Here is a 25,372-nt window from a genome sequence, read left to right as displayed (position 1 = left end):
AGGATGCTCTACACAAATACACTAAATTGTACAGAACACATGTGTCTGGTTTGGGTGCTTGTCCGCAGTGTACTTGAGAGATGATGGAGAATGGAGCAGCCCACCACAATGCACCATCTCACTCCCCTTCAGCAAACCTCACCTGCCCCCGTTCTCCTGCCTCGTCGCCTCAAACACCTCGTCATCCTCATCCATCTCTTCGCCCTGCATCCCGTTCCTCAGACACTTTCCATCCTGCTCTCCCCTGTGCTGGGGAAAGGGGTCCTCTGTCACACTGTTCCTTCTCCCCAGGGTTCCTGTGACACTCGGATTGCTCTCGCTGTCCTTCTGGCTCTCGATGGCCGAATCCCCTTCGTCCTTCTCAGCCAGGATATCATCAATGTTGGTCTCGCGATAGCATCGCAGCGGCACTGAGTCCAGATCCGTCTCTGAATACTTCACCGTCCTCCTTATGATGCCGGTTTCACAGGATCCTGGCTTCTTACTACCTGCAGGAGCCATCTCTATTTCCACCTCGATGTGACACAAGCTGCGCTCCGCCATTGGCTTCTCTGGTTCTGGTGGCAGCTGGTGGCTGGGCTTCTGCAGGGGTTTTGCCAGTGACGGAGACTCAAGAGGTGTCTGGGGGGAGGTGCCTGGAACAGAGAGATCCCAGAGCGTTTACATACAAGCAGCTGTAACCTCGTTCTAAGAGCAACCCAGCTTACACTTCAAACGAGGGAGCTGCACCTGAGAAATGCAGAGGGACCCATTTTGCAACTGCGACGTATGACCACCTCCAGCAGAGTTCAGCATGGAGCGGGAGCATAACTGGGCCCAGAGAAGGTATGAATCCAGAGGAACAAAGGTAAGAAGGGAGGTACTGGGGCAGGGTCCAAAAGGAGATTCACCTCTGCCAGCGTGTCTGAGGGTTTGGGGTGGCTAGATGTATCCCAAACTGTACAGGTGGGGCCCATACCATGCTGGCCTACCCAAACTGGGTTTTTAACCCTGAAGCCCTCCTCAAACAGGAAACCAAGAGCTGCCTCCAGCCACCCAGAGTCAGCACGGATGGATTCACTGACACCACAGTGGAGCTTAGGGGTTTGGACAAACAGACTCGGATGGCAGCAGAGCTGCTAGCCTCAGAGGGACGAGGGCCTGGCCATTTCGAGCCTGGATTTTATTAGATAGGCCCAAGCTACAGAATTTGCATCCAGCCTTTCCAAACATAAGGCTCGGGGAAGGAGGGCTTGGTTCTGGGGTGGGTTCAGTTGGACCAGGACAAAGAAAAGGCCAGCCAGAGTATTTGGATCTGGATTTAGCAAGCAGATGTCGGTCGCAGTAGAAGGCGAGGCTGTCCCTCATCCCCACCCCCTAATCGTGAGGGACCCGTTACCTGTCCCTGGAGAGTCCAACGAGCCATAGAAGAATTCCCACTTGGCCTTGGCAATGCGCTGGGCATGGGCTGAGCTCTCCCGGGAATACGCCCATGAGCCCCCCTGCAGGAATGAAAGAGCATGTCAGCTGGGAGCCTCCCGGGGGTGGGGTGGGGGCAGGGAGGAAGGACAGGGGCGGGGAAGCAGGTATGTGGCCTCTGAAGGTGAGGCCCGGCTCTCCCTCAGAGACACACTGGGCAGTACCTGGTCGTGGGGCTCCATGCCCAAGGGGTTGCGCAGGAGCGCCGAGATGTGCTCAGATGGTGTCCCCAGCCCATTGGAGAGGGAGCTGAAGAGGCAGTTGGTGTTCAGAGCATGGGGGTGCCCTGCTGCCCTTCCGTTGCCAGTACTCAGAGAGGGCTGCTTGCCCACAGGAGAGCGGCTACCGGCCAGGAACGGATCCGAGGCAGAGACCTCCAGCTTCAGCTTCCGACTGAGGTGCTCCTGGAATGGGCTGTTCTGGGCTGGCGGGGTGCATGTGCTGCCAGGATGCCCGCTCACAGAGCCACATGTGGGCGGCCGGGCTGTCAGCCACAGGCTCTCGCTTATGCCCTGCCTGCTGCCTGGGGAAGGCTGGCTTTGCATGGTGGGGCAGGAGCTCCCCTCTTTGCTGGAACCGCAGTGGACGGTCTCCCCGAACTCCAAGCTGCGGCTCAGGCCGTGGGGGCTTGGCCCATTCTCCCTCCTGGGCTCGCCCGATGGGAGGCCATTGAGGGTTTTCACGCTGGCCTTTTCAATAAAGCGGAACGTCACCACGGAGCTCTGTCCCTCAGGCGCCGGGGCCACCAGTGGGCTGCGGCTGCCCGGGGAGGACAGCAAGGAGTTTTGCCTGCTTCTCAGCGGGGTGCACGGTGCTGTCACCCGCCCAGAGCTTGGGCAGTTGCCATTGCCAAAGGGGCCAGCTTCTGGTGCCTTGCGGATTAAGGAGCCGGTGCTGTTATACATGCCCAGCTGACACCGCCAGGCCTCAGGAGCCAGGCTCTTGCGCAGTAAATGGATCCTGCCCGTGCTGAGATTGGGCGTGAGGCAGCGGTGCGGGCTGGAGGCAGCGGACTCCATGCTCTTGGCGGTGGGCAGCCAGGGCCTCCGATCCAGGTTGCGGGTGAACTTCGTGGGCGACACAGTGCAGTCTCCTTCGGGGCAGAAGCGCATAACTCCCCCTGCCTGGGCCATCGCGTGGGAGGAATCAGGTTTGAAGCCAAAAGGGGCAGGGCAGGGAGGAGGAGCTTTTCCAACACCCGTGAGCTGAGAGCTCCGCCAGAGGGCGACGCATCCTTACGCGGCCCTGAAACAAAGGAAAAAACAGCAAGTTAGGGTGAAAATACAATCAGAGATACAGGAAAGGGAGAGATATGGACCGGACCAAGGCCCAGCACTATCCTAAGCCACCAAGGCTCCCTGGCTCCCCTCACAGGGATCGCACTGGTATATAAAGGCAGAATTTGGCTCAGCTGGAGTACGAAGAGAGAGAGAGAAAACAGGGCTACAGTCTCAGAACTGGCCACCTAAATGGAATAACGAGGCAGGGCTTGAAGTGGCCTGAAAAAAGTGGGGGGCGGAAGAGGGAGAATCTGTCCTGTTCTATAAATTAAAGTAACATCACACCTACCTGACTGTCCCCCTGCCCCCATCAATTTTGGCCCCAAGTCTGTTCTGCCCTCCCAGCCCCATCTCTGCTCCTCCAGCATCTCTGGGGCTGTTCTCCCCATCACCCAGGCCTGGGGGAGCTGCAGGGAAGCTGCTTCTCCCACTCCCGCAGGCTGGGTGTTGCAGAGGAAAGGCGGGAGCAGCAGAAGCACCACCTGGTTACTCCCAGGAGCAAGGGGGAAGCTGGGAGCGGAGCCACCTTGAGAGGCCGGACTCCTGTGAGAATGTGGCCGGCTCCCAAGGTCAGAGTTCCATCTGCCTGCTGGAGGAGCCCCGATTGGCTGCTCTTCCCCGGGGGGCGGGGGGAAGCAGCCAATCAGAGGGGATTTTCCCCAGGCAAAGCTGACATCTGCACCCCTCAGCAACACAGTTGGAGTTGTAGGCATTTCTTTTGCCTGCTGGGTATCCCCTCTCGACCAGGCACACTTTAAGCCCAGCAACTAGGAGCCTGTCTCATTCTAATGCACGACTTGCATGAGCAGAGAGCCACCGAGGTGAGCAATGACCTCATCTGCATGCACAACAGAGCTGGGCAGCCCTGAAAATCTGAGGGAGAGTTGAAAGAAGCAGAGAGGACGTGTGCATGCACGGGTGTGTGTGCGTGAGCAGCCCCAAGAGGAGAATTTGGCCCTTTGTGTATAAGACAGACAGTGTGAAAGAGAGAGAGAGAGAGGTGGGCATGTGGCTTGATCATCCCATTCAGTGCCAGTGTACTTGGCCCTGGGAATCTGCCCCCAAGGCCAGCAGTGGGATGCTGTCCCAGTACCCCAGGCGGAGAGCATAGGCCAGGGAGGTTAGTAGTTCTCTCCCAGCCCCTCCCTTCAGTGCAGGAACAAGACTGCCACAGGACTCTGCATCCTTTACAGGAAAGGAGTCGTAAGCCCCAGCCCTGCTCTTCCGGCATTCACCACCACCTGCGGAGCAGGGAGCCAATTAGCATTCAGCAAGGACTGAGGTACAGCCAGAAAGTCTGAGCTCTCCTCCCCTCTCCATCTCTCTTCCAAAGTTGGTAAGAGCAAGATGGGCACCATGACAAAACAGGCAGCTTGTTTCAAGGCAATGGATGCCTGATGCCGCTGACATCTCCCCTTTCTGCTGGTCTCGAGCCTGTCTATTATTGTTGTCACTTATTTCTGTTGTTGTTATGCCACCATGCTTCCAGAACACCCAGCACTACCCCAGGATCTGACTCTGATCCGGCTCTGCCCATTCCTAGGACTCAACCAGGCCACAGTTCCTGACGGCATGCCACAGGCTTGCCCTTCCCAAGGCATCTGGTGACCTAGATAAGTGTCCCTCCATTCAGGTAATCCCATGCACAATCCACTACTTCACCTATCGCAGTCCAAACTGGGAGGAACTCTCCTAGGAAACAAAGCAGACATAAGAAACCAGCTTGCAGACATCTCACACCGACACACTGCACAGGACCTTTCCCTGGGCACGGGGCAGGGACAGGCAGCACAAAGCAACACAAATTAAATCGACGATGATCAGCGCAAGGGCTGCCAACAGACAATACACAACCTCTTCAGAGATGGAACACCCAATATAGCCTGTGATATCTGATACTGTAAGCCCAGTGCTAGCCCACCTCATCTCCCCGGGATACTTGGTGCATCGCAGACCCAGACAGGACAAGACAGCAGGAGGCTCTCCATTAGTCTTCCCTGCAAATTTCAAATCCAGGAGAGATCCCTCAGGTAAGACAAGTTCATTCAAGTTCACTTGTCTGACAATAGAAAGCAGAGCCAAAGCGAACAGATTTTATGCACGGACTAAAGGATTTATCTAGCAGCTCATGGATGGCTTGTTGGCAACGGTGATGAAATACCCCGGGCTTGTCATCCTGGGATATTTTAGCAGGAATGCTGAGAAGCCCAAAACCTCAACTCCCCACACGCCTCCCTAGGCCTCTCTTTGGTCATCTCTGGGTTCCACCGGCACAGCCAGCCACACCCTGGACTTGATCTTTGGCCTAGAGGGCAATACTGAGGCCATCACAATCCAGCTGCTGTCTTGGACAGATCATCACATTGCTTAGCCAGTTCCCAGGCAACAAAAGAGATCCGGGAACCTGAGGCCATCATGTGAACTCCTAGACTCCGCCAAATTCCAAAGCCTGCTTAAGGACAGTGGCACAGGGAGAGAAGCCATGGGTCTGGTGAATCACTGTCATTGATGAAAAGAGATGGGTGGGAAATTCAGTGCCAGTAGCAGAACCTGAAGGCTGATACAGACAGGAGGAAATATAATACATTCCTCCAAGATACACTGAAGCTGTATTATAAGACAAGAGAACCTTCCTATCAGCTGCCACATCCCACCCCAAATCAGAACGGACAGTGACTGGGTTACATTAATACCTTAAGCCCATATAGTCCATCTAAATGAATACAACAGCACTCGTCAATGGAAGGCCTTAACCTGCACTCCCCATTGTAGCACATTTTGGGGGGTTTCTTCCACACTTCTTGATGTTGAATGGCCAGAACATGTTAGGAGAGTGTGTGTGGCAGGGGTGTGGGGGTGTGTGTGTGTGGAGCATACGTGAGTTTGAAAGAGATTTCAAAATAGGCTGCCTTTTGGCACAGATGGTAAATTCTGGTAGTGCAGATTTCTGGGCCCCTGCATGTACTAAAGCCCCAGGGCCGGCCTTTGGGGTGGACGGTCCGGGCAGCGGCCCAGAGCACCCCGCCAAAGAGGGTGCCATGTGAAGGGTTTGCCTGAGTCCCACCTGACCTGCCAAGAGCCAGCTGGGCTGGTGGAGGTGGCAGGCAAGCAGCAGTGTCTGGAGAGGGCAGAGGGACCCAAGCCGCAGGGGAGAAGTTGAACGACCATCCAAGTGACTATTCCGGAGCAGGGGTGCCCCCCCACCCCCCCACTCCACTGCTGTGTGCAGCCGCCACTGCTCCTGTCCCCCACACCCATTCTTCCCATGGAGCCCCCCCAGCCATTCTGGACTGGGAGTGTCCTGTCTGCTGTGCGGGGTGGGGGGGGAGGGGAAGGAAGGTTGATGTTGGGGTGTCCCCCCCTCCACCTGTGTAGCCAGTCTCCGCTGAGCTGACAGGACAGAGGGAATCTCTGGGTCCGGAGCTAGCGTCTGAACAAGCCTTCAGGCGCCTGATCCTGAGTGCTTTCTTAAAGAGACAGTGCACTCATACACTCACTCAGGTGCACGCACACACACACAGTCACACACTCCCCTCCACGCACACGCACACTCCCTCTCTCACACACTCCCCCAAGCACCAACACACATGCCGTCTCTCACATACTCACAATCTGTCACAAACATGCTCTCTCTTTTGTGCTCTCTCTCTCACACACACACAGTTCCCCCAACACACACAACACCAAATGCTTCACGCACCCCTAGGGGCTGTGAGGGGGGGAGCGAGGAGCGATGTCAGGGCTCCCCTGCATCCAGGTCACTTTCCCCACCTAGGCTGTGCTGTGAGGCATCAGGAGCTGTGCCTCTCCTGCCCTCTCCTTACGCAGCCCAGGTGGGGAAAGTGACCTGGATACAGGAAGCCCTGACATCGCTCCCCCCTCACAGCTCCCTAGGGGTGCGCGGGGCAGAGAAACAGCAGTTGGGGGGGGGGCAAGCTGCAATGCCAGCTGCTCCATGCATCCAGGTCAGTTTCCCCACATGGGCACAGGAGGGGGGGTGCAGGGGTTGGGGGGGAAGGGGGCACAGTGCAGGGGTTGGGGCACAGGAGGGGGCAGGGATTGTGGTGAAGGGGGCACAATGCAGGGATTAAGGACACAGGAGGGGGGCAGGGGTTAGGAGTGAAGGGATGTAGGGATATGGGGTGCAGGAGGGGAGTGCAGGGATTAGGGGTGAAGGGGGCACAGTATAGGAGTTAGGGGTGAAGGGAGGGTGAGGAGCCTGGGGAGCCTATAGGGGCCAGGGGCAATGGGGAGCACCATGCCCACAAGGGCTAGGCGCACCAAAATGCAAGTTCACCCAGGGTGCCATTTTCCCTAAGGCTGGAAGGTTCTGACAGCCTGCACTATCTGCTCTACAATAGCTTTGAGGAGTCTAAGACCAGAAGTGACCATTGTGATCTTCTAGTCTGACCTCCTGTATAGCACAGGCCAGAGAACTTCCCCAAAATAGTTCCTAGAGCAGAGCTTTTAATAAAACAGCCAGTCTTGATTTAGACATTGTCAGTGATGAAGAATCCATCACAACCTTTGGTAAGTTGTTCCAACAGTTAATTGCTCTCACTGTTAAAAAGAATGTTACACCTCATTTCCAGTCTGAATTTGTCTAGCTTCAACTTCCAGCCATTGGATCATGTTAGACCTTTCTCTGCTAGGTTGAAGAGCCTGTTATTAAATATTTGCTCCCCATGTAGATATTTCTAGATTGTAATCAGATCACCCCTTAACTTTCTATTAAACCAAACAGATTGAGCTCCTTGAGTCGATCATTATAAGGCAAGTTTTCTAATTCTTAAACATTCCCATGGCTCTTCCCCGAATCCTCTCCCAAGTTTTCACCATCCTTCTTGAATTGTGGACACCAGAACTGGACACAGGATGGGTCGCACCAGTGCTAAATACAGAGAGGTTAAATAATCTCTCTGCTCCTACTCAAGAGAATGATCATGGAGGCTTCGTCTGAGACCAGTCATAAGAACTGTCTATGTATAGAAGTGAGGAGACATTAGAAAGGGGACAGGGACCAATTACTCTCTAGTCAAGATGAACAGAGCAATAGATATCAGGCTAGAAGTAATAGGCTCCAGCTGAACCTGAAAAGTTCTGGTGAGCGAGCAAGCGTGTTTATGGATCCAGTTTGTCCCTGGGGTAATTCCACTGATATTACAGAAGGAATCAAGCTGGGCCTACTGTAACTCTACACAGAGCTCAGCTATAGAACAAGCTGCTAGGGAGGGAATCATGATAATTGGTGGACCCCCATCTATATAGATGAGACTCAAGATAAGGAACCCAATTCCACTGAGGTGCTGGGGGACAAATTAGATCTAACTCACTCAATTCTGTGGTCTGAAGATGCCTGGGAAGCTCACAAAATGTGTTGCCAATGTCAGCTACAAGAGCAGTCTATGGGCTTGTCAACCCATGCAGTTATTCTGAAATAGCAAGCCCTCGTATTCGATTGACTTTTCAAACTGCCCAGTCAAGCTGTGAACCAACATCCTTCTAGCTCAAAGGGACACTGCAATAAATAGCAACCACCTTTCTATTGAATGTACAGATCATTATGTTGTTTGCCTCCATCCTAAAAACATTCCAGTTAAGTGGATTTATTGGTTAGGAAGGACCCATTTTATTGTGTTGGGGGATGCATGGTGATATCCACATCCCTCTCATTGTTACTATAATCCATCTCTTCTCCAACTCTCCCGGCCCCCTCAGGCCTGCTGATTTAAATATGTTGGACATGGACCAGGACCAGGACCACGAGTGTCATATGTTAAATAATAAAGGAAACAGGGACAATGGGAGGAAATGGCTCATTCTACAACGAAAGCCCATTTAAAAGAACCCCGTGCCTCATTAAAAGACTACTGAGATGTTACCTACAGGCCACAGGGCAACAAAAGGCATATAATGCACACCAGAAAGACAAAGAAAGAAACCAGCATACAGGAATGCTACCTACAGACACTACCTGACACAGCATACTGATGGAAGACAGCAAAACAACCTGGGACATTACCTTCAGGACATAGCAACTGGCCAATACGCATTGGGAAGACAGAGAACCCACCAACCTATGAACTTCTAGTCAAGCTATGGAGAACAAGCAGGTATCTTTTCTAAAGGGCTTTTAAGAAGACCTGCTTAGATTACACAACAGTAGGCTTAGAAAAATCTAAGATTACTAGAAGATGCCGGATGGAAGCTTCCCCTTCTTTGTACAATACAGTTGCTTTCTTGACAGAGAACTGATTGATTCTGTACCCAGTTCCTTACTACCCCCCAGCCATGAGAGCTTGTAGAATTGGCCTTTGGACATTACTCACTGGCTGTGGGCAGCAGGCACTCGTGGACAGAGATTTCTGACAGGAGGGATAGCCACACAACAGACAGGATGGTGTTTTCAGAAATTCAGAAGGGATCCCAGGGACTCGCGGGCAGTGTGCATCCCACATAGTCTCACACCAAGGAGGTACAGGACGCCCTGCTAACACGAGGTGCATCAAAACAGGGAAATGACTCTGAAACAGGCGGGGGGATTGAAAAGAGAGCACAGTTACAAGCGCACAGAGTGCTCACATTGGAAGGCATATTAAGGACCCTAATGAAGGGCCAAAACGCCCCAATTCCTTGATGTTCTTTTCCTTTAAGCAGGGGTAGAGGATCCCGAAGTAGGCCAGCTCTGGCCTCCTATGGCCCATTGGGTAGCGCCTGCACTCTACCTTAGTTCTCAAATTCAATTCCTTCTGCACAAATTTCAAACAACTGTAGTGTTCTCAAGCAGCAAGGACCTGAAACTCCACATCCAAGGCTCCTGGATTCAAAGGCACTCCAGGCTGGCTGACTGGAGTTTCTTGGGCAGCTTCAGAACAATTAAAGTCTGAAGGCTTTCACTGAATTAAAGAAGGAAGCAAATAATACTATCAGGACAGAATTCCTTGTGTGATTTCATCCGTTATTACATGCAATTCATTTTACCTGAATTTTCAATGCGCTGCAGAGTTCAGTTCCAGCAATGCCTAAGCACATCATACTGGTTGCCCTGGGGGAAGCTGGAAGTTTGAGTAGTTAGGCAGGGGGTTGATGGGGGTTTGGGTGCATGTGGAGGGCAGCAGGAAGTTTCCGCTAAGGTGAACAGCAGTGAAGTAGTTAATGTTGATATTTAAGTTGTCACCATTACGTTTCAAAGTTAACCCCTCACTAGGATGCACAGGGCAGTTTGCCCATTGCTCTCTGAGCTATTGTTTCAGGCTCTTTGCAAACTCAAGCAGGTGCCACCGTATCAGTTTACCCTGGGCTCACATCAGGAAGGTTTTCTTTCCCCAAAAGAGGTTTTGTTTTGTTTTGTTTTGAAATAAGAGATTAGCGTACACTGCCCAGGTCTGCAGCAAACCCTGCTACTACCGAAAGGCCTGCCAACATGCTGTAGCTCTTGAGCAAGGTGTCCATTGCCTCAGCTCATCCTGACTCCAACACCCATGATGACGGGAGCTTTACTGATCAGTGCTAGAGCCGCATCCTGTCGAGGAGGAGGCCAATTACCCTCAAGCCACTGTGCTAGCCAAGGCATTTATTCCCAGCATCCTAGGCCCATGGCAGATCCTGTCCTATCACCCCCCAAGACATGCATTGCCTTTATCTCAAGTGTTGCAATAGGTGTACATTCTTGATCATCAAGTGTTCTTGGCCCCCACCAAATCTATACCCTTTACTCATGCCTTTTATGCCCAGGAAATCCATGGCAGCTGCTTCCAAGAGTCCCAGGCCTCCATTATGGCTAGGCCCTTTGCTCCCAGTCCCCCTATTTGGTCCAGAGTCACTGATTTCAAGTGCTTTAGGCTCTAAGCACATTCAGGCTGCAACTCCTGGGCTGGGACCCCTAATCCCCCATCACATTCTTCTGAGCACCCTACACTTGTGCAACCCACAGAATTGTAATCCCCAAAGTCTCCAAACCCCATCCCTTCCAAGGCGATTGCCCTCACATACCCCAGCTCTGTCAAGTCCAGGCTCATATTCCAGAATGGGATGCAGGAGGTGGAAACACAGATACCAGGTGAGCGCGTACAGAAGTGCAGCGTGGAGGTACAGAACGTGGGAGGTGGAGAAGAGTGCTGGGGGGTGCGATACACAGGTGCAGTGTAGAAGACAGGGTGCCCTCATGTATAAGAGGGAATGTGGTACTTGGCTATGGGACGTAGGAGGTGGAGAGCATGGGGTTTTAGAGGCGCCAGGCGAGGGAATATCTGAAGGCAGTGGGTGTGCAGGCGGCTGCTCTGAGGGGGCAGGGATGGGAGCTTGGAGTGGAGTTTTAAAGGGCGTTCCAGCCTCTGAAGGAGTTGAGGAGTGGGTGTGGCATGGGGCTTTGAGAGGCACCTGCTGGGGGTATGTCTGCAGGATGCAGGACATGCAGGCACTGGGTATGCCTGTCCCTAAAGTCTGATTTCTTCACAAGGTTGGATGGAGGTGGGCATGCCAGTTCCCATCCTGGGCAGAGACTGTGCTGAGAACTGCTCCTGCTAGATCCTCCGACTCCCCTCATCCTGAATCCCGCTCCGCCATCCCACCCCCTAGGCTCAGCCAGACAAGGCTCTCAGTCCTCCCAATCCCTCCAGCCAGCCACACCGGCCTCCCTCACCCTCTGCCTGGCCTCCTCTCAGCTCACCAAGGATCAGCTCTGAGTGGAAGTGACATCCATCCAGCTCAGCAGGGAGCAAGTTCCCAGAGAATTCAGGACACAGACTGTAAACAAACTGCCTTCCCTACACCCCACCTCTCCCCGAGAGGCATCAGGGCAAGAGCTCCCTGGAGTCACGCGGGGAGGGAACTGGGCAACAAACATCAACAGCTCATTATTCTACTTGACCGAAAAGAAGAAAGGGAGCCTCACCGCTCCTGCTGAATGCTGCTGGGAGACACTGGGACTGGGGTAGCTGTGCGCTCCCCCAGCAAGTGTCCCTATACCTTTCCCTGCAGCGCCTCTTGCTGGTGGGGACTGGAGTAGCGGGGGAGTCTCCGAAGATTGTCCCCGCAGCACCTGCTGTTGCTGGCAGATGGTTGAGACGGAGAGAGCAGCCCCGCGTCAGCTTCCCTATGCCCAGGGCTCCTGCACCATTCCCTGCAGCTGGGAGCCGCCCGCGTGGGTTAGCATCCAGCTCCCTCGTAGTGCCCGCAGGCAGCTCCTCTCGGCTCCCCGGATCTGGATTCAGCGGCATGCCCAGCCGATGGAGAGGCGAATGCGGACGTGCCGCACACACACACGCGCGGCGCTGATGCACACCCCAGCCTGGACAGGGCAAACTTCAGCGCTCCGAGTCCTCCATAGCCCAGGCCAGAAGGGATCTGACCCCCGGCCCCCAAACCGGCAGCGCCCCCCCCCCCCCATATCCCGTGCGGTAACCACGGCAGCCGATCCTCCGCTGCAGGCTCACGCACAAAGCCCAGCTTAAGAAAAAGCAAAGGGGCGGGGGGCATCCCCCCTGTTCCCCGGGCACCCCGGGTGCGAACTTGCAGGGCTCCAGCATCGCCCCCGGCCGGCGCAAGGCGGACAAGGCTGCGCGCGTCTCCGGCGCTCCCCTAGTGCCGGCTAATCACCGGCTGCCTTGACAGCACGAACCCGCCGCCCGCCCTGCCCCGCCGCGGCACCTTCCCCCGCCGGGCCGATCGCAGCCCCGGGCGGGCGCGTGCGGGGAGTGCACGGCCCCTGCTTACCCGAGCCGGGCTCGCTCCTGCATCCTCCTTCCAGCCCGGAGGCGGCTCCCCCCGGGCGCAGGTGGGTGTCGGGGTGGTTCGCCCTCCCCTGGCCAGCCCGGGCCGCGGGCGGCGATTCCCCGCTGCCGGTCCTGCGCTCTGCCAGCGGAGCGACCCCCGTCGCTGCCACTCCGGCGCGTCCGCCCCAGCTGTCGCTCTGCGGCCCGACACCGCCGGCAGCCAATCGGGGCTCGGCTCCGGGCTCGCCGCGCCGCTCAGCGGGGATTGGGCGGGTGGGCAGGCACCGGCCCGGTGAGCGGCGGGCTGGGAGCAGCCGAGGAGCTGGGCTGGGGAGGGGCTCGGTGGGCAACGGGTGGGGCTGGAAACAAGGATCCTTCTGTGCTGGTGCATGGGGCAGCCTCTCCCTAGGGAACAGGGTCCCTCCGGGTGTCAGTGTCTGGCTCACACACACACTGTCCCTAGGGAATAGGGTCTCTCTGGGTGTCAGTGTGTGGCTCACACACACACTGTCCCTAGGGAACAAGGTCCCTCTGGATGTCATTGTCTCTCTCAGACACACACTGTCCCGAGGGACCAGGGTCCCCTGGGTATCAGTGTCTCTCTCAGACACACGCTGTCCCTAGGGATCAGGGTCCCTCAGGGTGTCAATGTCTCTCTCTCACACACACACTCCCTAGGGAACAGGGTCTCTCTCTCTCTCCCGCCCTTCCAGGGAACAGTCTCCCTCACTCTCTCTCCTCCTCCTCCCTCCCTCCTCTCCCCCCCCCCCCCCCCGGAACAAGGTCTTTCCCAGTTTCAGTGTCTCTCACACACACTCTTCCTAGAGAATAGGGTCTCTCTGGGTGTCTCTCTCACACACAAACTCCCTAGGAAACAGGGTCTCTCTGGGTGTCAGTGCATCTCTCTCACACACTCTCCCTAGGGAACAATCTCTCTGGGTGTCTCACACACACTCCAGGGTACGGGTTCCTGTGTGCGCCTGTTTCGCACTCCCACTTGTTAAGGAACAGGTTCTCTCTCTGTTTCACACAAATGCTGTCTAAGGACAGTTTCTCTCTTGCAGTCTCTGTGAAACAGATTTGCTCTCTGTTGCATCCACCCTCAGGGAGCCAGACAATCTGTCTTTAGAATGGGACCTTGAGTGTCTGTCAGAGAAAAGGGAAGTTTTGGGCCCAAGTTTTCCAGCCACTTGCACCCATTGATGTCAACGAACGGGATGATGGGGGTCCTGAGCATGTCTTTTCCTGGGACTGAATGATTCACTCTTTCTAGAGGCCAGGATCTTAGTCTTGTTCTGCCATGGAATGATCTCTCCAGAATGGGAAGTCCTCCTGTTGGGGTCATAGAGAAGTTGGCTACAGTGCCCAGATATGGTCTTTTTCCTCATGGCCAATTCTGATTACTGGATCAGGCTAAGCTGGCTGTTTTGAAATCCCATAAGGAAATCCCAGTGCATTGGGAAGGGCGTGATTGGCTTGGGGGTCTCCATGTGCTGATAGTGGCTAGGCCGTGAACCAATCATGCAGCATGTAAAATGATTGCTAATCTGGACGTATTTCAGGCAGCTGGGTGTATTAATGACATTCTGCATGATGGGGGTGGTGGCAGCACATTAGGGATCCATATGCAATCCCTGCTGAAGGGTTTACTTATCTATCTCTTCGCACACACATCGGCCTAGTGTGTAGTTGTTATAATGCCTCTTGATGGGGATCATGTTCCATGCATGATGCTTGCTTAAATTAGGGTGTTTTTCACATTGTACACTCTCTAGGATGCGACCATTTCTCCCTCTCTCTTGTAGAAAATGGTGCCACCTGGGGCCCATCCTGGACCCCCTCTCATGGGATGATCTAGGGTTTTTCCTCTCTAGACTGGGGCGATCCCTCAGTCGCTCTCTCTAGAATAAAGGTGTCATGTTTTGCTCTCTTGAAAGCGGGGTCTATCTCTCAATCAGTTGCTGTCCCTAGCAGCTTGAAATCTCTGTCTCTTGCCACTCTCTGGGGACTGGGATATGTCCCTGGAGGTTGGAGGGCGAAGGGAGGTCTCTCTTTGGTAAGGAATAATTCCCCTGCAGAGTGTCTCCCTGTCAGTGCATTAGTGTGTAGGGGGAGAATACAATCTTTCTCGTGAGGCTCTGGCCAGTCAGATCAATTCTTAATTAAACTGTGCTTTATTGCACAACCCCAGAAATCAATATTAAATCTGTGCAGGGGGAGGGGCCGGGGAGAGCCGGCTGCCAGTGCCTAGGTAATCCTTTAAGAAGGAAGTCAGGAACGCCTTCCTCTTCCACTTCCCATTGCCTCCTCTGCTTGAGTTCAGCCGAGCCCCACATTCCCCCTAGCCCAGCTGGCTCCTAGGAAGGCAGGCATGGCTTCACCTCGCAGGAAGTATGGAGAGTAAGGAAGGTGACAGGCTGAGATGCATCTGCCTATATGTGATACACCATTTTCTCTCCTTTTCTCCAGCCTCCTGTATGGGGATCAAAGCTCCCCCTTGTGTCTGGGACCACGTCTCCCTGAACTGCCCGGTGCTCACAGATCTCACATCAAACCCTGGTGACTTTGGCTAATTAGCAGGCCTGGTTTCCCCAGGATCAACAGCCTGAATCCTTCAGCTGCTTCCCAGCTGGAGGGAGGGTGGGGGAAAGGAGGGGCTTTTCATTAATCTGCTGTGGAGCCTGAGCGACAAGCTTAACCAAATGGAAGAGTTGAGTGGTACCATGACTCAAATCAGGGGAAAGTGCAGGCCCACTCCCTCTGATCAAAGCTGCAAGACACACAAAGAAAGGAGAGTGGCAGGGGTGTGTGTGTGCACGCGCACACACTCACACAACATACATGGAGCTGGCTTGCCTGACCCTTCTCTCCCGGACCCCGCGGTAAGTACTGTAAACACAATGGAATGCAGGTTCCCTTCTCAATCATTCAGGTTCTCCAATAAAGAACCAGCTGGAAAACAAAGTTGATTTTCCCCCAATTTCTTGCTGCTCCAGCTCTGCCCCCAGTCTGTATGACACCAGAGCAACATCCCCCCTCCCCCCACACACACACTGACCAGGATTTGCCTCCATCAATCATTACTGTCCCTGGAGTTCATGTCCTTTCCTGCTCCCTCCTGGGCAGCTCCTTCATTTTCAGGAGTAAATCCCCTCCTCCCCTGGCCAGCAGAGTGTATGGGAGCAGGATAAAACTCTCCATCGCTGGCAGGCCTTTTTTAGACGGGAAGGGGGTGGTGGTAAATCCCTCTGGCAGACAGTGGGGAAGAGAGGACAAAGTCTTTCATCCCTGGCTGATCCAGTCCCAGGATCCCTTTGCCCTTAGCCCGAGGATCTCCGCTGCACACCCCTCCCCACCCCCCCCCCCCCGGGATGTAGCTGCCTCTCTCTTTTCTCTTACTTGACTATATTTCCCTCTTCTTCAGGGGCCATGACAGAGACACCCATATCTATCCCCCTGCCTCCTCCTGTGCTGCTCCTGCCTGCCAACCCACTACCGAACCATCAGCCTTCAGCCTTTCATCTACCTCTGAAAGAGGCCATCTCCCTGAAAGGTCACCCAACGTCAAACCCTCCAAACCAGCAGCACTTCTCCTTCCCCAACCCTTCTGCACATCATGTGACCAATACACCTGACACAAGGAGCAAAGCAACGGGGAAAAAATCAAGCTTATTCTCTTTAATATAAACCCCCCAAAACCAAAACCCAAACAAACCCGAGACACTTCCAAACAACCTTAACTCTGACCCTATTTCACCTTGCCCATATTTTGTGTAATACAGCTGTTGAACAATTTGATAATAATTTCCAGGACTCCAAGGCTTTATTCTTGGCTCTGCCATTGTCCTAAGTGTAATGTTGGGAAGTCACTTAAGGTCAGCTTTTTTAAAAGTAGCTTCTAATTTTGAGTGCCCAACTTCAGACACTTAGGCTCAGATTTTCAAAGGTATTTAGGCACCTAACTACCCTGGATCTCAATGGAAGTTACTTCTTAGGAGCTGAATTGGCCCACTGGAGCCAAACCCCCTTTGAATTCTGACTAGGTTTAGATCAAGTTCTAGATCCAGGCCTCAGCCTTTGTGTTTAGCTCTGGTTGGAAGGGTGCTGTCTTCTAACTGCCATCTCTTTGTGAACAGCTGTGTTTTGTGAGTCAGATTAAACCTTCATGCAGCCGAAATGGCATGCAGAATAGATTTGCTTGGAGGAAGGTAGTGGCGCCAAGAAGGAGGATCAAAATGTGGCTTAGAAAGAAAAGCCAGTGACAACTTTAACTAGAGAGCTGTGGTTGCCACTCTGTAATAGCCAGCTAAAAACGTTCCTTTGCTCAATTTAATCTCATTTCCCCTCAGGGCCGGCTCTACCGTTTTTATTGCCCCAAGCAGCGTGCCGAAATGCCGCCGCCGTGAGCGGCTGAAGAGATAGCAACTGCTGCTGAATTGTCGCCGCCGCAAGCGGCTGAAGCCAGAGGCTGCCGCAGAATTGCCGCCACTGCGGAAACGCCCTAACGGCACACGGACTCCAGCCCCTTGCAGATTGCCGCCCCAAACACCTGCTTGGAACGCTGGTGCCTGGAGCCGGCCCTGTTTCCCCTAATCACCTCCACTAACTGAATCCTCTTCCTCCTTGTTATTCAGCCCCTTTCAGGCCTTACACACGGTTATCATGTCCTTCTTACTCATAGCTCTGCCAAACCACATGCAATCCCTTCTCTCTCTTTCTCAGCCAGTCTCTTAAGCCCCGTTGCACGTTTGTTCTTTTCAGAACTCTCCGCAATTTATCTATATCTTTCCAGTACTGAGGAGCCTAGAATATCCCAAGTGCAGTCTCACCTGAGTCATATAGGGGATAACCAGGGCTGGCCCACAACATGTTGGCACCTGAGGTGGGGAGCTCAAATGATGCCCCCAAGCCCCCTCGCTTGGGCCAAAACATTGAAAGGTGTCATTTCTGCCTTCTTCCTGTTCTATTCCTCTCATGGTACTGCTCTGCTACCTACCCCAATAAAGGAGAACTAACAACTTAAAATGCCTTGTTCAAAAATTTTAAGTAACACTTAACTTTCAGACGCCTGAACAGCAAATGTAACTTTTCTTGTCTGCATAGGAAAGACTGGCATTTTTATCTGTTTGAATAATTAAAGTGGTGCTTTCCGTGCCTTCTTGGTCGCAAGATTTGAACTGCTTCCTGAAGGTCCACAGTCTGGGCCAGCTCATGCTCTACTGAGACGGTTGCAAGGCTGACCAGCGTCTCGTGTGTCATTGTGGAGCGTAGATGTGTTTTTATTAACTTCAGCTTGGAGAAGCTGCGTTCTTCACTGGCAACTGTTACAGGAAGTGTTAGAAGTATGCGCAGAGCAACAAAAGCATTTGGAAAGAGGGTGGTCATCTTATTTGTGCACATATATTCCAGAACTGCCTTTGGAGTTGATCCTGCTGAAATGTATCAGTTCATCACCTAAATCACTCGCATCAATATCATGCACGTCATCATGTGTCAACACTGTCTCTAGTGACCTGCATTGCTGGTGTAGGTCTTCTTCAGGTATAGCGAGGAGTTTTGGAATATCATACAACATCCCAAATATACTGCTGTGTTTCTTGAGCTTCATGAAACGTTCTTCAGATGACTGTATTGCACAATCTAGCACCTGGTTAAAGACTTCAACTTTGAATTGTTGCTTGGGGTCTCTTATGGGATTATCCCGTGCCTCATAATCAAAATGTCTTCTTCTTCGGTGACTCTTGTATTCTTGAATGGGTGGGAAAATAGCTTCAGTGTGAAGTTCTTCTGCCAACTTCTGTGCACTCTTCAGAACGTTTTGAAATCCCTCAGCTGACTGGTAAGACTGTAGGTATGACTTTGCTTTGTCCAGTTGTTCCATTGGTCCAGCTATATCAAGGTCAACACCTTGGAGTCTCTTGCTTACAACATTTATTTCAAACAGTATGTCATGCCACAACACTAAGCCACACAGAAATTTGAAGTTATGTAGGTTTCTGGTGATTCCATTTCCCTCTGCCACTGTTCTCCCATGAACAGTTCCTGTCATAGCATTATCCTCCATAATGGCAACTATGGCATAATCTATTTTCCCAATTTGGTGTTTGATAGGCTTTATTGCCTCCACTCAACTTTCCCATCGTGTGGCACTCAGTGGTTTCAGTGTCAGAGAGGACGTTCCCAGATATTGCTTCAAAATTTGCCATTGATGAGTTGATGCAGAGAAAAATACATAGATGCTTTGAATTGCATTAAAAATTCAGCAGCCTCACTAGAAGCTGATGCTGCATCACTGACCACCAAGTTCAATGAATGAGAACTGCATGGGACAAAAAAAGCTCGAGGGTTTAACTTTCGGATCCGTGTCTGCACTCCTCTGTTCTTTTCTCTCATGCTGGCACCATTATCGTAGCCCTGACCTCTCATGTCAGCTATCGCAGTTCCCGTATCTTCCAGCTTTTTAAGAAGCACATTTGTCATACCAGCTCCTGTAGTATCATCAATGTCAATAAATTCTAGAAAATGCTCTCTGACAGTCACAATTGCAGGGACGTTTTCACTAGGTTCTGTTGTTGTTACAAAACGCACCATTAAAGTCATTTGTTCCATATGGCTGATGTTAGGTGTGCAGTCCAGAATAACAGAGTAATATCTTGCTGACTTCAGATCTGCCACAATCTTCCATCTGACTTTTGTTGTCAGTAACTGTATGATCCCATTTTTAATTGTTTTTCCAAGGTAGTGGTGTGTGTACATTTCTTGGGTGGTGACTCTGTTTAGATGCTCCTGGAGTACAGCATCCAACTCAGCCATCAGCTCCACAATTTTAAGGAAGTTTCCATTGTTTGGCACATACAGCTGATCTGAAGTGCCACGCAGTGCTAGGTTTTGGGTAGCAAGCATTCTCACAATGGCAATAAGCCTTTTCAGAACATTTTGCCAGTAAAGAGACGCTGATGCAATCTTCTCTTGATGCTGATCATCTATGGTGGCCTTTAACCTTAGTCTCATCTCAAGCTCTTTCCACCTATGGAATGCTCTCTGGTGATTTGTTGCCTTCTCATGGTATTCCAGATTTCTAGCCAGATTTTTCCAGTCCTTTGTTCCTGTAGAACCCAATGTGGCTGGAACATTAGACTGGAAGAGTCTGCAACAAAAACTGTATGCAGCATTCTGGGGTTTTGAGTACATAAACCATGGCCTCTCCACTTTGTCACCATTGGGGATTTCACGCCAGTAATGTGTTGGATGGAAACTTCTATTTTCATTGTCTTTGGGGAACATGAAGTTTTTCACTTGCTGTGGCCCATGCAGTACAACGAAGTCCCTCAGGCTACTGCTCAAATGGTCCACGGTCCTGGATCATCTAGACTTAAGGAACTAAACTCAGTAGCAGCTGTTTCTTGCGCCTTCACCACACTCTTCTCTGATCTACACTTTTCTTCAGGAATGTGCATGGTTACATCCATTTGACATGGAGATATGGATGCTGCAGTAGCTGCCAGGTCACCTGCACTCTAACTGGAAGATCAGGCATCTCCTCACCACTCACATCCTCACTGCGGCCGGAAGGCTCACCGTGAATATTTGTGTCTGTGTATCTCAGGAGAGCTCCCTCCTGCTTAGATAGAAAAGCTTCCTTTGCTTGCTTTCTTTTTCTGAATGCTGCCTCAGAGGGGCGTTTTCTTCTTTCACTCATGACTGCTGTTCTGTGCCAGCTATAGGTGCTCTCAACACTCAATTGAAGGGGACAAATGAGCTGGCTGTTAGCAGGGTCTGAGTGAGGGAAAATATCAGCGTCTTAAGGGCCTAACTGGCTCCTACTATTTCAGTTGACTGCCTGTTCTCCTCAAGTGGGTTCCAGGAAGCAGCAGGAAACAGGAAGCTCCCAGAGAAGCTGGTGTTAATCAGTCCAGGCCCCTGGGGGTGCTAGAGAGGTACATAAGAGGCTCCTCCTCCTCTCTCTCCCTGCAGTTCCTGCTGCTTTCCGTTATTCCCTCTCACCTTTTCTCCTGCCTGCCTGTTATGTCTCTTGTGCCCTCCTTCCTCCAGCACAGCACTCCACCCTCTCTGTGCGTCTAGAGCAGAGACAATACATATGCACCAGCATCAGACACAATTTTCTACACTCTGGGTCCTAGTGGCGCCCCCCCACAGTCTGACACCAGAGGCTGCTGCCTCAGTTTGCCTCATGGTAAGGCCAGCCCTAGGGATAACTATCCACTCTCTGCTCCACAGTGTGGTGACTCTGACACTGAGTTGCCCAGGAATGAAAGCAGTAGCTCATGTGTGGTCTCAGCAGAACCATACAGGCCAGACTGGCCTCAGCCCTAGCTTGGGTAGGGGAGCGAGCAAGGAACCTTCTCCACTTGAACAAACTCCAGGGACAACTGCAGTTGCAGGCAAGGCCAGTCTTTGCTGGGGGGTTCTCTGTATATTTACAATATGTGGGTTGTTTGTATCAGGCTGGTGGTATGAAGAAAGGCAGGCCACAAAGCTGGGAACTCACGAAGAGTTAACCATGCACATTCGATGCCTCGATGATGAAGCTTCTGTAGCAATTAGTTTATTTTATCATTCATTTATCGTTGTGTTGTCTAGTGTTGTGGTCAACTCTTAGAACCGTAGGGTTAGAAGGGACCACAAGTGTCATCTAGTCCAATCCATTGCTAAGATGCAGGATTTGTTGGGTTTAAACCAAGGGTCTCAAACTCAAATGACCACGAGGGCCACATGAGGACTAGTGCATTGGCCCAGGGACCGCATCATTGACACCCCCTGCTGCTGCCCCGGCACCGCCCCCATTCCACCCCTTCCATGAGGCCCTGTCCCTCCCCCGCCTCTTCCCATCCCTTCCCTGCCCCCATTCCAACCCCGGGGGTGCAGGAAGGGTGCGGGGTGTGGCAGGGGCTCAGGGCAGGGAGTTGAGGTGCAGGAGGTGTGCAGGGTACGGCAGGGGGCTCAGGGCAGGGAGTTGTGGTGTGGGGTGCAGGAGGGGTGAGGGGTGTGGCAGGGGGCTCAGGGCAGGAGTGCAGGAGGTGTGCAGGGTACGGCAGGGGGCTCAGGGCAGGGAGTTGTGGTGTGGGGTGCAGGAGGGGTGAGGGGTGTGGCAGGGGGCTCAGGGCAGGAGTGCAGGAGGTGTGCAGGGTACGGCAGGGGGCTCAGGGCAGGGAGTTGGGGTGTGGGGTGCAGGAGGGGTGAGGGGTGTGGCGGGGGCTCAGGGCAGGGAGTTGGGGTGTGGGGTGCAGGAGGGGTGAGGGATGTGGCAGGGGGCTCAGGGCAGGAGTGCAGGAGGTGTGCAGGGTACGGCAGGGGGCTCAGGGCAGGGAGTTGGGGTGTGGGGTGCAGGAGGGGTGAGGGGTGTGGCAGGGGGCTCAGGGCAGGAGTGCAGGAGGTGTGCAGGGTACGGCAGGGGGCTCAGGGCAGGGAGTTGGGGTGTGGGGTGCAGGAGGGGTGAGGGGTGTGGCGGGGGCTCAGGGCAGGGAGTTGGGGTGTGGGGTGCAGGAGGGGTGAGGGGTGTGGCAGGGGGTTCAGGGCAGGGGTGCAGGAGGGGTGAGGGGTGTGGCAGGGGGCTCAGGGCAGGAGTGCAGGAGGTGTGCAGGGTACGGCAGGGGGCTCAGGGCAGGGAGTTGGGGTGTGGGGTGCAGGAGGGGTGAGGGGTGTGGCGGGGGCTCAGGGCAGGGAGTTGGGGTGTGGGGTGCAGGAGGGGTGAGGGGTGTGGCAGGGGGCTCAGGGCAGGGAGTTGTGGTGTGGGGTGCAGGAGGGGTGAGGGGTGTGGCAGGGGGCTCAGGGCAGGGAGTTGGGGTGTGGGGTGCAGGAGGGGTGAGGGGTGTGGCAGGGGGCTCAGGGCAGGGAGTTGGGGTGTGGGGTGCAGGAGGGGTGAGGGGTGCGGCAGGGGCTTGGGGTGCAGGGTGTGGCAGGGGCTCCGGGCAGGGGGTTGGGGTGCAGGAGGGGTGTGAGATGCAGCCGGGGGCAGGCAGAGAGTTGGGGTGTGGGGGGCAGGAAGGGTTCGGGGTGTGGGCTCTGGCCCAGGGCCATTTACCTAGAGTGGCAGCAGCGCGCGCCAGGGCCAGGGCAGGCCCCGCGCTGCTCTGCTCCGCTCCAGGAAGCAACCGGAACCACGTCCCTGGGGGGGAGGGGGTGGGGGACGACACAGGGCTCCATGTGCTGCTCTTGCCGCTGCTCCAGGTACCTCCCCTGAAGCTCCCATTGGCCATGGTTCTCCATTCCTGGCCAATGGGAGCTGCAGGGGGCGGTGCCTGGAAGCAAGAGCAATGCATGGAATCCCTTCTCCCCCATGACCCACTCCCCGGGGCTGCAGGGACGTGGTTCCGGCCGCTTCAGGGAGCGGTGCAGGGCTCACGGTGCCACGGGGTAGGCAGAGGAGGGGGGTGTGGGCGGGAGCTTCGCGGGCCACACGAAAGAACCCCACAGGCCATGTGTTTGAGACCCCTGGTCTAAACCATCCAAGACAGATGGCTACCCAGCCTGCTTTCGAAAACCTCCAGTGAAGGAGCTTCCATGTCTTGCCTAGGCAGTCTGTTCCACTGGCCTACTGTTGTTATGGTTAGGAAGGTTTTCCTGAGATTCAGTCTAAATCAACTATGCTGTAGTTTGAATCCATTGCCTTTTGTCCTGCCGTCTGTGGCAAGAGAGAACAACTTTTCTCCATCATTTTTATGGTAGCATTTAAAGTATTTGAAGACCCCTATCACATTCCCCTTAATCTCCTCTTTTCCAAACTAACCATACCCAGTTCCTTCAGCCTTTGCTCACATGGCTTGCACTCCATCCCTTTGATTATCCTTGTTGCTCGCCTCTGGATCCTTTCCAGTTTCTCTAAATCCTTTCTATACGGGTGGTGACCAAAACTGGACGCAGTACTCCAGTGGAGGCCTAACCAGCGCTGAGTAGAGCGGTACTGTCACCTCCCGTGACTTGCATGCTATGCCTCTGTTAATGTTATTTCATATATAATCAATGTGTGATAAATAGTTTTAAGTTGTAGGCACAGGTAGAAGCAAGACAGGATTACAGAAGTATAAGATTAACAAGTATTTAGGAGAAATTAATGTGTATTAGGTATGTAAGTAAAGCATGGCTGTAATGGAAGGCCTACTGGCTGAGGCTGTAAGATTTTACCTTAGCCACACTAGGCCTCAGGCTTACGGATGATTGACATGAGTGGGTGACCTAAGAATAACCCAGTGCCAGTAAGGTTACAAGATTACTGCAAAGAATGTGCCAATAGGTGATGTTCTGGAAATATAAGGCAGTGGTCTCCAAAGTGGGGTGCGCAAGACCACCCGTGGGTGTGCGCGGCAGGAGGAGCGCTGCCGAAGGAGCGCCGCCGGCAGAGCAGCAACAGTGCTCCTGGACCTTTGATTCTTCGGCGGCATGCCAGCTGCAGCTTGACTCTCCCCGCTCCGTCTTCGGCAGCTTTTTTTTTTTTTTTTTGCTTCCCCAGAGCTGGTCCTGGTGGGGGGGATAAACACAGGGAAATAGTATACTGATCCCACTGAGGGTTACCAAAAGAAACTACAGCATTTGCTCAAGAAACTCCCTGAAAAAGCACAAGAACACATCTGCACAGACACACCCCTGGAACCCCACCCAGGGGTATTCTATCTGCTATCCAAGATCCATAAACCTGGAAATCCTGGATGCCACATCATCTCAGGCATTGGCACCCTGACAGCAGGATTGTCTGGCTATGCAGACTCCCTCCTCAGGCCCTATGCTACCAGCACTCCCAGCTATCTTCGAGACACCTCTGGCTTCCTGAGGAAACTACAATCCATCGGTGATCTTCCTGAAAACACCATCCTAGCCACTATGGATGTAGAAGACCTCTACACCAACATTCCACACAAAGATGGACTACAAGCCGTCAGGAACATCATCCCTGATAATGTCTTGGCAAACCTGATGGCTGAACTCCCCACTGTATTTTCCACTGAATGCATCTGATGAAGTGAGCTGTAGCTCACGAAAGCTTATGCTCAAATAAATTTGTTAGTCTCTAAAGTGCCACAAGTCCTCCTTTTCTTTTTGTGGATACAGACTAACATGGCTGCTATTCTGAAACCTGTCATTATGCAAGGCACTGAATTTAGCCGTATGGAGTGGAAATCTATCAACTTCATGAAAAAACTCGTACAGATACAAACAGACATCATCTGCCTTTCCAAATGCAAACAGATGGACATCATACCAAAAGGACTGAAGGTAAAAAATCCATTACAATCTACATACCACACAGACTATGCTGACAGCTTGTGCCACACACTCTCAAAGAAACTGTGAAACCACCTGATCAACATCCTCTACAGCAAACAGGGAAAGATTAAGAATGAGCTCTCAAAAATGGATACTCTCATAAAAAAACAACCTTCCACACAAACTTCCTCATGGCTGGACTTTACAAAAACTAGACAAGCCTTTTACAACACACACTTTGCTTCTCTACAAAAGAAAAAGGACACTAAACTATCTAAACTACTACATGCCACAAGGGGCCACACCAGAGGTTCCCTTAACCCAACCAGCAATATTGTTAATCTATCGAACTATACTCTTAGCCCAGCAGAAGAATCTGTCCTATCTTGGGGCCTCTCCTTCTGCCCCTCCACCCCCACGAACATGATACAGTTCTGTGGTGACCTAGAATCCTATTTTTGATGTCTCTGACTCAAGGAATATTTCTAACACACCTCTGAACAACATACTAACCCACAGAGATCTTCCTACCAAGACTACAAAAAGAAGGATTCTGGGTGGACTCCTCCTGAAGGTCAAAACAGACTGGACTTCAACATAGAGTGCTTCCGCCGACGTGCACGGGCTGAAATTGTGGAAGAGCAGCATCACTTGCCCCATAACCTCAGCCGTGCAGAACATAATGCCATCCACAGCCTCAGA

The 25,372-nt window shown here is 53.0% G+C and overlaps 1 protein-coding gene across 6 annotated transcripts in view; it reads right to left on the bottom strand.

Moving 5' to 3' along the window:
• The window catches only part of PSD (pleckstrin and Sec7 domain containing), a 112,803-nt gene that overhangs the window by 63,880 nt on the left and 23,551 nt on the right, over positions 1-25,372 (bottom strand). For 5 of the 6 annotated variants that reach the window (XM_075130709.1, XM_075130711.1, XM_048856946.2 and 2 more), the window contains exons 2-4: positions 1,623-2,703; positions 1,379-1,481; positions 143-635 (exon numbers count right to left, since the gene is read on the bottom strand). In XM_075130709.1, coding sequence (XP_074986810.1) covers positions 143-635; positions 1,379-1,481; positions 1,623-2,591 — 1,565 coding nt within the window. In that variant the 5' untranslated portion in view covers positions 2,592-2,703. Of the gene's footprint in view, positions 1-142; positions 636-1,378; positions 1,482-1,622; positions 2,704-12,452; positions 12,625-25,372 lie in introns of those variants that run through there. The other variant, XM_075130710.1, reaches the window with a different exon arrangement.

Source organism: Caretta caretta, chromosome 7, assembly GCF_965140235.1.
Source record: "Caretta caretta isolate rCarCar2 chromosome 7, rCarCar1.hap1, whole genome shotgun sequence".
In the NCBI taxonomy this organism is placed as follows: Eukaryota; Metazoa; Chordata; order Testudines; family Cheloniidae; genus Caretta; species Caretta caretta.
The sequence above is the reverse complement of the archived record's forward strand: the minus strand, read 5'-3'. Positions and strand labels throughout refer to the sequence as shown.